Below are 14044 nucleotides of genomic sequence, written 5' to 3' on the forward strand. Positions count from 1 at the left end.
GCTGAGGTAGTTTAAGTAGCTTGGCATTTTATTGGGGAAGAAAAAGTAGTACTAACGTACCTTTCAGTATTCTTTTGAAATATTTTTGTAATTTTAGGAATTCCATCATCAAAAGAACTTAGGACCCCGTTTGGTACACCCACTTAAATACATGTTTTTAGTTTTTAAACAATATTACACGTATTTCTACACATATTTTCAAACACATGTTTTCAGTTTTTAAATGCATGTACCAAACATCCTCTAGATCTCTTTTCTTTGTCAAATAACAGGATAATGATAACTTCGCTGACACAGTGACACCCATATTACTATTAAAAGTTAAAACACCAACCCTATACTATAAACTTAAAGAAGTTTGGTCTTTTAGCAAAATAATAAAAAATAATTAATTAAAACACCAACTCTATATTATATATTCTAATGAAGCAAAAATACTATTATATTACAAGGCTATGGTATTAAATGCTTCACATTTTTATTTATTTATGAATAGATGAGTTAGAAATTTAATTTTGGAGTTCATTCTATAATGATCGTTTTTATCATCAAACCAAGATATTAATCAAGTTTTGGTATAGGTAGAGTTAGAACCATTGATCTTTATTTAATTACAAAAGACTTTACTCACTGAGCTGACTGAAACCACCTTCACATAGGTATTTAGTAACCACAATTTTTGGTAGAAGAGAGTCTAGGCTTAGTCCCATATCATGTTATTTATTTTAATTGTGCTTTGTTGTTTCAGAAACTTGTCAAGGAGTGCACTTCAGTGCTCGGAGTAGCTCTAGCTCTTGATGAGTTCATCTTAGTGACATGAACCACTGCTCGAAAGGGTTTACTTTGAGCTCAGGGTATTCGTACTTACAAAAAAAAAATGTATACTTGAAATATATATATTGTAAGAACCAAGTACAAGAACTCTGGGCCTTAGATCCCTTGGGCTCACAATTTATTTGTAGTGAGTTTAAGGATTTCCTACAATGGGTCGTTCTCGGCAGAGAGACTCAAAGCAACATTCAGTTGAAAAGCTCTCTCCTTGACTACTTTCTCTCCATTTTTCTGAACCCCTTCTTCTCCCAACTTTCCTCTATTTATAGCCAATGTTAGTGGGGAGACTATGATTATGTTCATCGTTAGTGCTATTGAAGGTCCAGTATTATCTGGTTAAAATGGCTGTTTTAGGTGAGAGGGCGGTGCAGCATTTATGATCTTGGAACTTGGCTCCATTTTCACCGATTGTGTTCGGCGACTCACGTTCCCGTGCATATCATGACCTTCCCGGGTATTGACTCACGCGCTATACCGGGAAATGGTAACCGGTCAACCCCGAGAGCCTGATAACCAAAACTTGTTTTTGGCCCTAAGGCAGTTTTAAGAAGGGCATAAGGTAACGGGAACTATCTGCCGGGCCTGCGCCCAAGGCTGGTATGGGCTTGGGCCCGGGGCCTAGATGGGTCTGGGCCCAAGGCCTGTATGGGCTTTGGGAGCTCGGTGCCGTACAATAGCCCCCCCTTGATTCATACTCGGTTGCCGAGGAGAATCAAGGAGCTGCCTGGGCTTCTTGACCTCGGGAATCTTTTAGTCTGGGACTTCTGGCTGTCATTTCTCATTAATAGCCATCTCAAAAGACGCGCCGTTCCGCGGCGCCAGGCGCAGACGTCATTATTGCCTGACGGTTCGTGAACCGAAGCGGTGCGCAAATCAGTTACGCCTGGCATTTGCTGGGTCGCTCGCTTGCTGTGCCCATTTATTGTTTGATCAAGCGTTTCTTCTTTCCCCATTTCTTCTGGCTCTATAAATAGTTCTTCCCCAAACGTCACTCCACTTTTCCTTTGCCTCTGATTTTTAGCGCCTACTCTCTGCCGACCACATTTCTGTGTGCTTGCTTGCTCAACGCTCTTTTCCTCCTTAGAACCCAACGTAAGTCTCTTTTTCCCTTCCTGTTCCTTCAGCTTTGTTTCTTTGATTTTATTCTCGTAGTTTTAGGCTTTATAGATGGGTTATTCTTACCTTCTAGATACCCCGGTTGCTTTGGCCAACTTTAGGAATAAGTTTAGTATCCCCAGTGACGTGGACGTGGCTTACTGCCATGAGAGTGATATGGAACTCCACCGAGGGCATGGTACGGCCTTCTTCCCTTTGATGTCCATCTTAGAAGGAGGGGTTAGGTTCCCGGTAGATCCCCTCCTGATAAGCACACTTACCTACTATGGGCTGTGCCCCGACCAGCTTCCCCCCAATTTTTACCGGGTAGTTAGTTGTGTCGGCCAGTTGAACCATACCTTTAACTTACAACTAGACCACCATGATATTAACCAAATGTACAGCCTTTGTGGGAGCAAATCCACAAATTACTACTTAAAGACAAGGGATGCTCGGGTACGGCTGATATCGTGCCTACCCGATTCGAACAGGAACTCCGCCGGGGAGTTTGTCAGGGTGCGCGGCAATTGGTTTGCCGGGGAGATCCCTTGCCCCCTCACACGGCGTGAAGTGGGTTCGTACCTTCCCCTTCTTATAGTTGTTTGAGTAAAAGAAAATCTTTTATTGTTAAAAGCTAACGTGTTATTTGTTCTTCTGCAGACGGCAAAGTGTTTACTCAGGACCTCAGAGCCGTCCACGTCAACGACTTAAACTTCGTCCTTCGTTCCGAGATCTACGTGCACTGGGACGGGCAACTCCGGGCCTCACACCTGATCCTCGGCGTGGAACCGGTTTACTCCACTTGGCAATCATTCAAGCAAGCGTTGATAGTTGACAGCCCCCTGCTCTCGTACATAGACGTCCGGTACGTGAACTTCTTGCCGCCGAAGCTTACCACCGGGGAAGCGAGGGAATTTGGTAGGCGGTTCACTGCCGCGGACGAACGAGTTCCCCTTCGAGACGATTCCGCGGAGCAAGTATCCCGGCGCCTTAGAGAGAGAGCCCACGAAGCTATACAACAAGGGGACCAAGCCCAAGAGCAGACCCATCACGAGGATCCACCCGCCGAGCATCAACAGCAGGTGACAGACGCGGCTAACCTGCTAGCTGAAGCGATCCAGCCCGGTGCAAGCATGGTGGCAAGGCGAACAATGACCCTAGACAGGTTCGTGCCTGGTGCCCGGCCGACCAACCAGCCCCCGCCTACCCAGGGTCGGGGTCCAGTTTCTCAACCTCCTCCAACCTCGCAGTCCGGACGTGCCCGGAAAAAACAGAAAGTGGCCGAGCCACATTCCACGGCCCCGGGGGACGCCTCTGCCCGGACTCCTCCCCGACCAACAGGGGGGATTGTCATCCGCGAGCCGCAGACCGAAGCCGGCACGGGGGGCGCATCCTCCTCCCAAGTGGCTCCGGCGTGGGAGCCAAAGTTCCTTCTGGATGGCAAACCATTGCCATCAACGGCCTCTGTTCGGATATGGGATAAGGGCGAGGGCGGCCGCATTGCCCAAACCTTGGCCGGAGCTCTCCAACTTCCCGAGGACGTGCACGCCTTTGAGGACGGGTCCGAGGAGTCCGTGGGGCGCCGGTTAGAGTGGCACGCCATTGCGGTAATTCTTTTGTCTATTTACTCCATGTAAATTTCCTTTTCCCACTTTGCTAACCTTCACGCTTGCTAGGCCGCTCAACTAGCTCACATTGTGGCTGCCCGGGCACGGGAGCTTGACGAGGAAAATGAGCGCGAGAAGGCGGCGCGGGAGGCAGCAGTAAAAACGGCAAAGGAAAAGGCCAAGATTGCTGAGTCTGCCGAGAATAAGGCTGCTGCCGCGGAGAAGTTCCGAGCATCTGCCGAACAGAGGTGTGCTGACCTCCTGGCCAGGCAAAATGAGACTGAACTTAAACTGGCCCAAGCCCTCAGTCTCAACACTTCTCATGCCGAGGAGATAGCTGACCTCAGGGCGGGCTTGGCGGCCGCGGAGCAGAAGTGGTACGACGTGGGCTTCGCCGACGCCGAGAACTCCGCAGAGCCGGTGGTGGCTCGGGCTCGGCATATGGGTTTCGAGGCCGGGTGGTATGTTGCTCTTCAAGCAATGGGAGTTCCTGAAGATTCGCCGCTGAGAGACCCCGGCCAGATTCCATTTCCGAGTCCTGTACCAGCCATCCAGAACGTCCCGGCTGCTCCAGATGAGGAGGAGACGGCCAGTATGAGGGAGTTGGTTGAGCAAATAGACTCTCATGCTGAGCCCGAGGAACTGGAGGCTATGAGCACACCGACCGTGCAGGAACTTCTTGACGAGGCCCAGCCTTTCTCCCTGATCGTCCAACAGGAAGTGCCACCACCGACTCAACCCCCTAGTTGATTTTATTTTTAGCTTATTTTTATTTCGTTTTTATTTGCCTATGTCACCGGGATGTGGTGATTGAACCTTTGTTTTAATTTATTGGCTTTATTTGCCCATGTCACCGGGCTGTGGTGACTGAACAATTTTGCTTTTACCCTTTTAATTGGAAGTCCGTTTTCTTTTCCTGTTTCAATTTGGTTGAATGAAATTATATCCGTTTGTGCCCTGTTTGAATCACACCAATGCTATGGCCGCTCAATAGAATGTACCCCCGAGAACCTGTTGTGCGGAGCTGTGAGTAGTTTTGAGAGCGCTATTCGGACTTTGTTTTTGTAAAAAAGGTCAGGTTTTTATCAGGTTTTGGTTTAACCGAGAATTGAGTTTCCGTCCTTCGAGCATTTGTTTGCAAAGTTTCCGTTTGTCCGGACGTTTGATTTTAACCGAGAATCAATTTTTTCGCCCTCATAGATTTAATTGCAGGGTTCACACATGCTCGGTGATTTTGTCCGAGCCGAAAGTCAGGTTTCCCTCAGGATTTTGTTTGTAAGGCTTTCACCTGCTCGGCGATATTGATCGAGCCGAGGGTCAGGTTTCTGTCCTTAGGCTTTATTCGTAAGGTTTTCACCTGCTCGGCGATATTGATCGAGCCGAGGGTCAGGTTTCTATCCTTAGGATTTTGTTTGTAAGGTTTTCACCTGCTCGGCGATATTGATCGAGCCGAGGGTCAGGTTTCTGTCCTTAGGCTTTATTCGTAAGGTTTTCACCTGCTCGGCGATATTGATCGAGCCGAGGGTCAGGTTTCTGTCCTTAGGATTTTGTTTGTAAGGTTTTCACCTGCTCGACGATCCTCTTGGTGTGCGGCTACAGGGTAAAAAGAAAAAACAGCAAAGACAAAAAAATTCATCATACTCTTAGTCTTCATAGAATACAAGTTTCGGCTTACATCGATGGTTACGCGTAGAACTTCTTCAGGTTGTTGGCGTTCCATGGTCGGGGGAGCGGCCTCTCGTCCAGGTCCTCCAAGTAGTAAGCCCCTGCCCCTGCGACGGCTGTGACTCTGTATGGTCCCTCCCAACTCTGAGCAAGCTTCCCTGCAGCCACATCCCGCATGTTCCCTACTACCCTTCTTAACACCAATTCCCTGGCACTGAATTCCCTGGTCCTTACGTTTCGGTTGTACCTTTGCGCTAGCTTCTGTTGATACTCGGCAAGACGTACGGTCGCCGCCTCCCTGCATTCTTCTAGCCAATCCAACTGCTCCATCATAAGGTCGGCGTTCTGTACAGGGTCAAACCCAACAACCCGCGCACTGCATAGGCTTACCTCGGTCGGTATCACTGCTTCTGCTCCGTATGCCAGAGAAAATGGGGTTTCCCCCGTGGATCTCCTGGGGGTCGTGCGGTAGGCCCACAAGACGCTGGGTAGTTCTTCTGCCCACCTTCCTTTAGCTCCATCCAACCTTCTCTTGAGCTCGTTCAATATAGTCTTGTTTACTGCTTCGGCTTGGCCGTTACTCTGGGGGTACGCCGGGGTTGAATACTTGTTCTTGATGCCGAGCTCGCCGCAAAAGGTCCGAAAAGCGTTGCTGTCGAACTGTAGCCCGTTGTCTGTCACTAGTGAATTCGGCACCCCAAACCTTGTAACTATGTTTTTTCACACAAACTTTTTCACGTCAGTATCCCGGATATTGGCCAAGGCTTCAGCTTCAGCCCACTTTGTGAAGTAATCCACGGCCACCAATACAAAACGGCGGTTCCCCGTTGCTCGGGGGAATGGACCGAGGATTTCAAGCCCCCATTGTGCAAATGGCCACGGGCTGCTGACAGGATTTAGATGTCCGGCCGGCTGATGGATCATCGGGGCGTGCCTTTGACATTGTTCGCAATTCCGAACGTACTCGGCGGCGTCCTTCTGCATCTGTGGCCACCAAAACCCCTGCGTCATTGCTCTGTGTGCTAGAGATCGTCCCCCGGCATGCCCGCCGCATACTCCTCCATGCAGCTCGGTTAGAAGCTCCTTAACTTTTTCAGGATGCAGGCACAAGAGGTAAGGGCCCGCGAAGGACCTCCTGTACAACTTTCGGTCCGAAGACAACCAGTACCTGGGAGCCATTCGTCGAATCTTATTAGCCTCGGCCTCATCCTCTGGAACTTTATCTTCAGAAAGAAAGTCTATGATCGGGTTCATCCAGCATGGTCCGGCCACCGCCACCTGCGCAACTTCTACTCCGGCCTGGTCGAGGGCAGTCTGTACAGAGATGCTTGGTTCCCTTACAAGTTCAATCGTGATAAGCCTCGGGGTGTCCTCGGTAGCCGATGAGGCTAACGTAGCAAGAGAGTCTGTATGCTTGTTCTGCGACCGGGACACCTGTGATATCTTTACCTTTTCAAACTGACCGATAATCTGCTTTGACGTACTCAGATAAGCTTTCATTCGAGGATCCCGAGCTTCGAAGTCCCCAGTGATCTGATAAACGACCAGCCGTGAGTCTGAGTAGATTTCTACGTCCCTGGCGCCCAGATGCAATACTGCCCTTAGTCCGGCCAACAGGGCCTCATATTCGGCTTCATTGTTCGAGGCTTTGAACCCCAATCTGAAGGAATGTTCTAGTCGCATACCATCAGGGGTAATTATGACAATACCAGCCCCGGCCCCCATAGCGTTCGATGCGCCGTCCACAAATAACCTCCACGGGCGAATCTCCGCACTACAGATTATCTGGCCTTCATTCTTAGGTGTGAATTCTGCGATGAAATCAGCGAGAATCTGCCCTTTCACCGAGCTTCTAGGTCGGTATCTTATGTCAAACGATCCCAACCGAGTCCCCCATTTAGCAATCCGTCCTGTGAAGTCGGATCTCTTCAACAGTGATTGTAATGGATACTCGGTGAGGACGAACACTGTGTGTGCCTGGAAGTAGTGTGGTAACTTCCTCGTGGCGTGTACCAAGGCCAGAACCAACTTTTCAAGAGGCAGGTACCTTGTCTCGGCATCGACCAAGGTTTTGCTTACGTAATACACTGGTATTTGCACTCCCCGGTCCCTTAGTAATACAGCACTTACGGCATGATTGGTCACTGCTAGGTACATAAACAGATCCTCCCCGGGTTCCGGGGCCGTCAACTTCGGCGCCTTTGCCAAATACTCCTTTAGTTCTCGAAAAGCTTCATTGCAGCTCTCGTCCCACTGAAACCCCTTCCACTTCTTTAGAAGCTGATAGAATGGCCGGCAGCGATCGGCAAACTTGGAGATGAACCGGTTCAGGGCGGCTAGCATTCCGGTGAGCACCTGCACCTCCTTAGGGTTGCTCGGTGGTTTTAGGCGATTGATTGCCTCTATTTGGTCGGGGTTAGCCTCTATTCCCCGAGTGGAGATCAGATAACCCAGGAACTTGCCAGCCCCCACTCCGAAAGTGCACTTTTCGGCATTGAGGCGCAGCCTGTGTCGCCGTAGTATCTCGAATACTCCCCGAAGGTCTTCAGTATGCAGCGACTCTTTTCTGCTCTTTACTACCATGTCGTCGATATAAACCTCAACCGTGCAACCAATTTTCTCCCGGAACATCCTTGTCATCATACGCTGGTAGGTAGCCCCGGCATTCTTCAGTCCAAACGGCATGACTTCGTAGTGGTAGTTTGCGTTCGGGGATATAAATGCTGTCTTCTCTCGGTCCTCGGGTGCTAAGGCAATCTGGTGGTAGCCTTGGAAGGCGTCTAGGAAACTCATTCTCGGGTGCCCGTACGTGGCATCCACCAACTGATCAATCTTGGGCATCGGGAACGGATCCTTGGGACACGCTCTGTTTAAATCGGTGAAGTCCACGCAAACTCTCCATTTACCGCTCTTCTTCTTTACTACGACAGTGTTTGCTAGCCATCTCGGGAAGAATATTTCTTTTATGGCCCCGGCTTCCTTCAGCCGCTGGACCTCCAGGTTTACTGCATCGACGTGCTCCTTTGACGCTCTTCTCGGCTTCTGCTTTTTCGGAGGAAATGATGGGTCCACATTGAGTTTGTGAACAATGAACTCGGGGTCTACGCCGGGCACTTCATACGGGTTCCACGCGAAGACATCTATGTTCTGCAATAGGAACAGCAACATCTCTGCCCTTTCCCGGTCATTCATGCGTGTACCTATCTGGAAGTATTTGTCACTATCTGGGAGAATTCTTACCTTCAGTACCTCCTCGGCAACGTCCGCCCCCTTTTCCTGGGGTATCTGTAATTGCTATGCAGTCTCTTTCTCGGCGTGCTCAGCTTGGCCGAGCTGTTCCTTTTCCCACTGGACCGCGGCTATGAGGCATTGCTTCGCCACCTGCTGATTCCCCCTTACCTCTACAACTCCGTACTCAGTAGGAAACTTTACTTTCACGTGAAGGGTGGACGGAACAGCCCCCATGATGTGAATCCATGGCCTCCCCAGGATTGCGGTGTAAGGTGCGAACGATCGGACTACTATGAACGTAACTGCAACCTCCTTGCCCTCCATGTCCACTGGGAGTGAGATTTGCCCCTCGGGAATCACAATTCTCCCGTCAAACGAGACCAATGGCGTGTTATACTTCGCCAAATCCTGGGTTCTTAACCCGAGCCCTTCGAAGAGGTCCGGGTACATGACGTCAGCCCCACTGCCCTGATCAATCATCACCCTCTTCACCAGGAATCCGCCTATCCGGGCTGTCACCACCAAAGCGTCGTCGTGTGGTTGGATGGTTCCTTCGAAATCATCTTCTCCGAACGAGATGTCTAGCCGTCCAGCCCTCTTCTGCTTCTTGGATGATTCTCCCTCCGCGCAAGCCACTGTCATCACCATCCTAGCCGCCGCTGCCCCTCTCGGTGCGGCATGAATGACGTTGATTACTCCCCGGGGTGGTGGAAGGGGATTCCTTCTCTGTGGGGCGCTTTGCTCGGTCTCCCGGTCAGTGGACTCTGCTACAAACTCTTTCAGGTGCCCTGCCTTCACTAACTGCCCGAGATGATCTTTCAATACCCTACACTGCTCGGTGGTGTGCCCCTTGTCTCTGTGATAAGTGCAGTATAGGCTTTGGTTCCTCCGAGATGGGTCGCCCCCCATTTTGTTCGGCCATCTGAAGAATGGCTCGTTCCTTATCCGTTCCAGTATCTTGTGCACGGGCTCTTTAAACAACACATTAACCCCTTCGAACTGCACCTCTGGTTCCTGCATTCTGAAGTCCCTTTTCGGCTTTGGCGGCAAGATGTTTTGCCGAGATCTCCCCGAAAAAGGGGCTTTCCCCCTGCTTTGCAGCCGGTCATCCTCCAAGCGTTTGTACTCCTCTATGCGTCTCATCAGTTGCCTCATGTTCTCCGGGGGTCTTCTTGTCAACGACTCCCGTAGTTCAGAATCCTCGGGGAGCCCCATCCTGAAGGTGCTAGCCGCAATCTTCTCGTTTCCCCCACCAATCTCATTGTAGAGTTTCCAGTATCGGCTGGCATAACTCCGAAGGGTTTCCCCGACCCTCATTTTCATGGAAAGCAACGCGTCGACCGGTTGTTGCACTCGGCTGCATGTTACGAACCTGCTGCTGAACTCCTGAATCAGTTCGGCGAAGCTGTGTATAGAACCTTTCCGCAACCCATTGAACCACCTCAGTGCGGTAGAGCCGAGACTAGAGGGGAATACTTTACACATCAATGCGTCGTTGTGCGCATGCAACGACATCATGTGGATGTAATGACTGACATGCTCCACGGGGTCTGTCCTCCCCTCATAGGAATTGAATGGTGGGCGCGCGAATCTGCTCGGCATGGGTGCCCGTTCAATCTCATCCGAGAATGGAGACCGGGCCGCCATCCGCAAGGCCCTGCTCATGGCATCCATTGCGGCGTTGTGGTGCTGCTGCTCCTCTGGCGACTCTGACCCTTGGTTATCATACCCATGTGACCGGGAACGGTCCCGTCTACGACGAATATCCCGGGAGTGACGACGTGACTCTTGAGAATGGGATCGGTCTCGGTGTTGTTGCGTAACAGGTCGGCTGGAACCTTCCTCGCCACGGTTCCTCCTGGGTTGGGGGTTGTGGTCCCTTTCGTGGCGCCGACCCCTTGCCTCCAGCTCCAAGTCCATTACCAATCTGCGCAACCGCTCCAGCTCCCGGTCTCTATCATCAGGTTGCCGATGTGCTGAGACGTTTGAAATCGTCCGGTGCGTTTGGTCCGATCCTTCTCCCAGTCCGGACCCTTCCTCTCCTCTTGAATGCTCTCTATCCTCCAGCCGCTTCTGCCTTCTCTCCCTCCACGTCGATCCCCGGGAAGATCCTGCGGAATTGCTCGGAACGTGCCCTCTTGAACGCTCCTCAGACATCTTCTTTGCTTGAGTCTCACTCGAACCACAGCTTCGTAGGATGGCCCCACGGTGGGCGCCAATTGTAAGAACCAAGTACAAGAACTCTGGGCCTTAGATCCCTTGGGCTCACAATTTATTTGTAGTGGGTTTAAGGATTTCCTACAATGGGTCGTTCTCGGCAGAGAGACTCAAAGCAACATTCAGTTGAAAAGCTCTCTCCTTGACTACTTTCTCTCCATTTTTCTGAACCCCTTCTTCTCCCAACTTTCCTCTATTTATAGCCAATGTTAGTGGGGAGACCATGATTATGTTCATCGTTAGTGCTATTGAAGGTCCAGTATTATCTGGTTAAAATGGCTGTTTTAGGTGAGAGGGCGGTGCAGCATTTATGATCTTGGAACTTGGCTCCATTTTCACCGATTGTGTTCGGCGACTCACGTTCCCGTGCATATCATGACCTTCCCGGGTATTGACTCACGCGCTATACCGGGAAATGGTAACCGGTCAACCCCGAGAGCCTGATAACCAAAACTTGTTTTTGGCCCTAAGGCAGTTTTAAGAAGGGCATAAGGTAACGGGAACTATCTGCCGGGCCTGCGCCCAAGGCTGGTATGGGCTTGGGCCCGGGGCCTAGATGGGTCTGGGCCCAAGGCCTGTATGGGCTTTGGGAGCTCGGTGCCGTACATATATATATATATATATATATACACACACACGCAATTATTTTTAAACTAACCTATTTTGTCTACTTTTAAAAAATTTATTGAACAACTTGACTTGAGAATCCCAATAATTTAGGGTTTAACAAAAAGAATCTTAGCCCTCCAAACATAATCATTAACCCTTTAAACAAAAAATAAAAATCCCAATTTACAATAAAAAGTAACTCAAATAACAGCAAAAATAGCCCAAACAATAACAAAATTAGGTTAAATGACAACAAATAAACGAAGTATCCAACAAAAAGGCAATTCAAAAGTTTTTGAAAAATCACAATCATTTAGATTCGTAACTCGTTCCACGTATCTCATAAAAATAATCTCTAATTTCATTTTTCCAAAAACAATTGTACTAAAAAGATACTTTGGCCTTGAGTTGTCCTCGGCGGCGCCAACAACTCAATCTTCTCGGCTTTGCATAAGTAGTGGTTGGTACCATAAATAAAACATTAATAGAGTAAAAATATAATCAAGTCATCCCAAGAGATTGGCTTAATGGTTTCTAGGGTATTATGAAATTCATGAGGTCCTGGGTCAATTTGGTATCATCCTTAGGGAATTCTCTCTTGTAGTACTAGTTTATCCAAGATGTGGACACAGTCGAAGGAATGGTCAAACTCTTTTTTCTTTTTCTTTTTTTTGAGAAGAGGAATAGTCAGACACTTTAGACTCTCAAAAAGTTCTAAACACCCTTGTTCTAAAATAATAATAAAAATTGAATAAATTACTCCAATCTTTTTGGAGGTTTACGGGGAAGGACACTCTTTCACTTCCAACTTCAATTGAAATGATTTACTCTAAAGTCCAAACGTTGACTTTAATAACGTTAACAATTGTTTGATTTTTTTTTTTTTTTTGGGACAAACCTACCTTAGTTAAACTTAAAATTCCTATTCTACCATTAACTTATATTAATTAAATTCTGAATTTTTTTTCCTCCTTAACGCCATTATAAAAATGGATAAAAATACTTTACTTTGAGAATACAATAAATGCATATTCCTTCTTTTTGTATAATTGTAAATTTTACTAATTAAATTTATAATGGAACCTAAGATTATTTATTGTACTCTTAAGAGTATTTTATAATTTTCTTATAAAGTAATTGTTTTACCGCCTAAAAAGCAACAACTTTTTCTCATTTCCTTCTCTGTCTTTCTAAGACAGCCAATTTCTTTCTCTTTTATTTTCCCATCATTTGTTTTTTTTTTTTACTTTTAAATTTTATTAGAGCATTTTTAAGAAAATAAAAGAGCATAAGATATTATTTATTTGTCAAGAAGATGAGATCCCAACATTCATTTAAGGTTCCCAACAGCCATTTGAGGTTAGCTTTTCTTGTTCTTCAAAAACTGGGGTTTATTTGGTAATGGCAATCAAATTGTCTTACACTATGTTCTGTTGGGGTGAAAAGAGGAGGGAAGTATATAAGAAGAAAAATAAGATTTTTCCATTGTTTCGTCAAGGAGATAAAATGGGGTGGATAATTTTTCACCTGGGCTCACAAATTTCAACTCTTGGAGAGAAAAGTGGGATGAAAATGTGAAAAAAAGGGTATTTATTATTTTGTCCTTTGAAACCTATTTGACCAATTTTTTTTTAAAAAAAAAACGTAAATTGGGCAATATAGTAAATCTAAAAAAGCTATATTTTTCATCTACACTTTTATGTGCTAAAATGTGGACATTTTCGTATTTTTTGTTTTGAGAAATGGATATTCTCATATTAATTGTGGATATTAATATAAAATAATAATTTTTTTTTTGAGAATAATATAAAATAATAAATGTAAATGAGTGTAAAAAGATATTTTTCCTTAAGGATAGTATTTATTATACTATGTTTCACATAGTGTCCGTTTGGCATAATTAATTTTGCCAACTTATTTTACTATTTAGCTTATTTTTAGTGTAATTCATGAGTCTTACTGTACTTTTTGGTACTATTCAAGAGTCCTACTATACTATTTCAGCTAACTTTTACTTTTATTTACAGTACTTTCAGTAAAAAGTTTTCAGTTTCAGCAAAATAAGCAGATCCCAAACAGGCCAATTGTATACATATTTCAATTTTTGAACTAAAACTATTTCAGTTTATAAAATAAAATTGTGTATATGGTGGGCGTATTAAGGCATGGGAATTAACAATTACCCTTCCCTTACTTAATATCTTAGTCCAAATCACTTCAATACACACACATCTATATATATAATACTCATTCCGTCCCACTTTTTTTGTCCTCTATTCCATTTTAAGATGTCCCAAAATATTGTCCTATTTCTAAAAATAAAAGTCATTAATTTACTAATGTTCCTATTATACCCCTATTAATTTACTAATTCAATTTTTTTAAGGGTAGTTTTGGAAACTTATACATTTTTAAAAGATAGACAAGATAATAAATGATGTTCCCTTAAAAAGTTTAACTTTTCAAACAGGACAAAAAAAATGGGACGGAAGGAATAATAGGTAAAGATGAGAGAAAATCCAATTAGATTTCAAATTGGAATTCAATTAGAGTCTAATTTTGCGCCACGTGTCACATCTACTTTAAGTTTTTAAATTTTTGTGCCAAGTGAGTTAATTCAATGTAAAAATTGGATTTCAATTAGAGTTTAATTTTGCGACATGTGTCTTATCTAATCTAAGTTTTTTAATTTTTGTACTAAATGAATTGATTTAGTGTAGAAAACAAGAAGTCCAATATAAGTAAACCATTAAAACAGAATTTTTTAATGATTTTATATTTATGAGCCT

The 14044-nt window shown here is 46.1% G+C and overlaps 1 protein-coding gene across 1 annotated transcript; it reads left to right on the forward strand.

The window, feature by feature from the left end:
- The first annotated feature begins 1104 nt into the window (after positions 1 to 1104).
- LOC126713925 (uncharacterized) lies at positions 1105 to 4782 on the forward strand. Its single transcript, XM_050413883.1, has 2 exons — positions 1105 to 3533; positions 3603 to 4782. The coding sequence occupies exons 1-2, from the start codon at positions 3060 to 3062 to the stop codon at positions 4281 to 4283; spliced, it is 1155 nt and encodes a 384-aa protein (XP_050269840.1). The 5' UTR covers positions 1105 to 3059; the 3' UTR covers positions 4284 to 4782.
- The last annotated feature ends 9262 nt before the right edge of the window (positions 4783 to 14044 follow it).

The sequence above is a fragment of the Quercus robur genome, chromosome 2 (genome assembly GCF_932294415.1).
Source record: "Quercus robur chromosome 2, dhQueRobu3.1, whole genome shotgun sequence".
NCBI lineage: Eukaryota > Viridiplantae > Streptophyta > Magnoliopsida > Fagales > Fagaceae > Quercus > Quercus robur.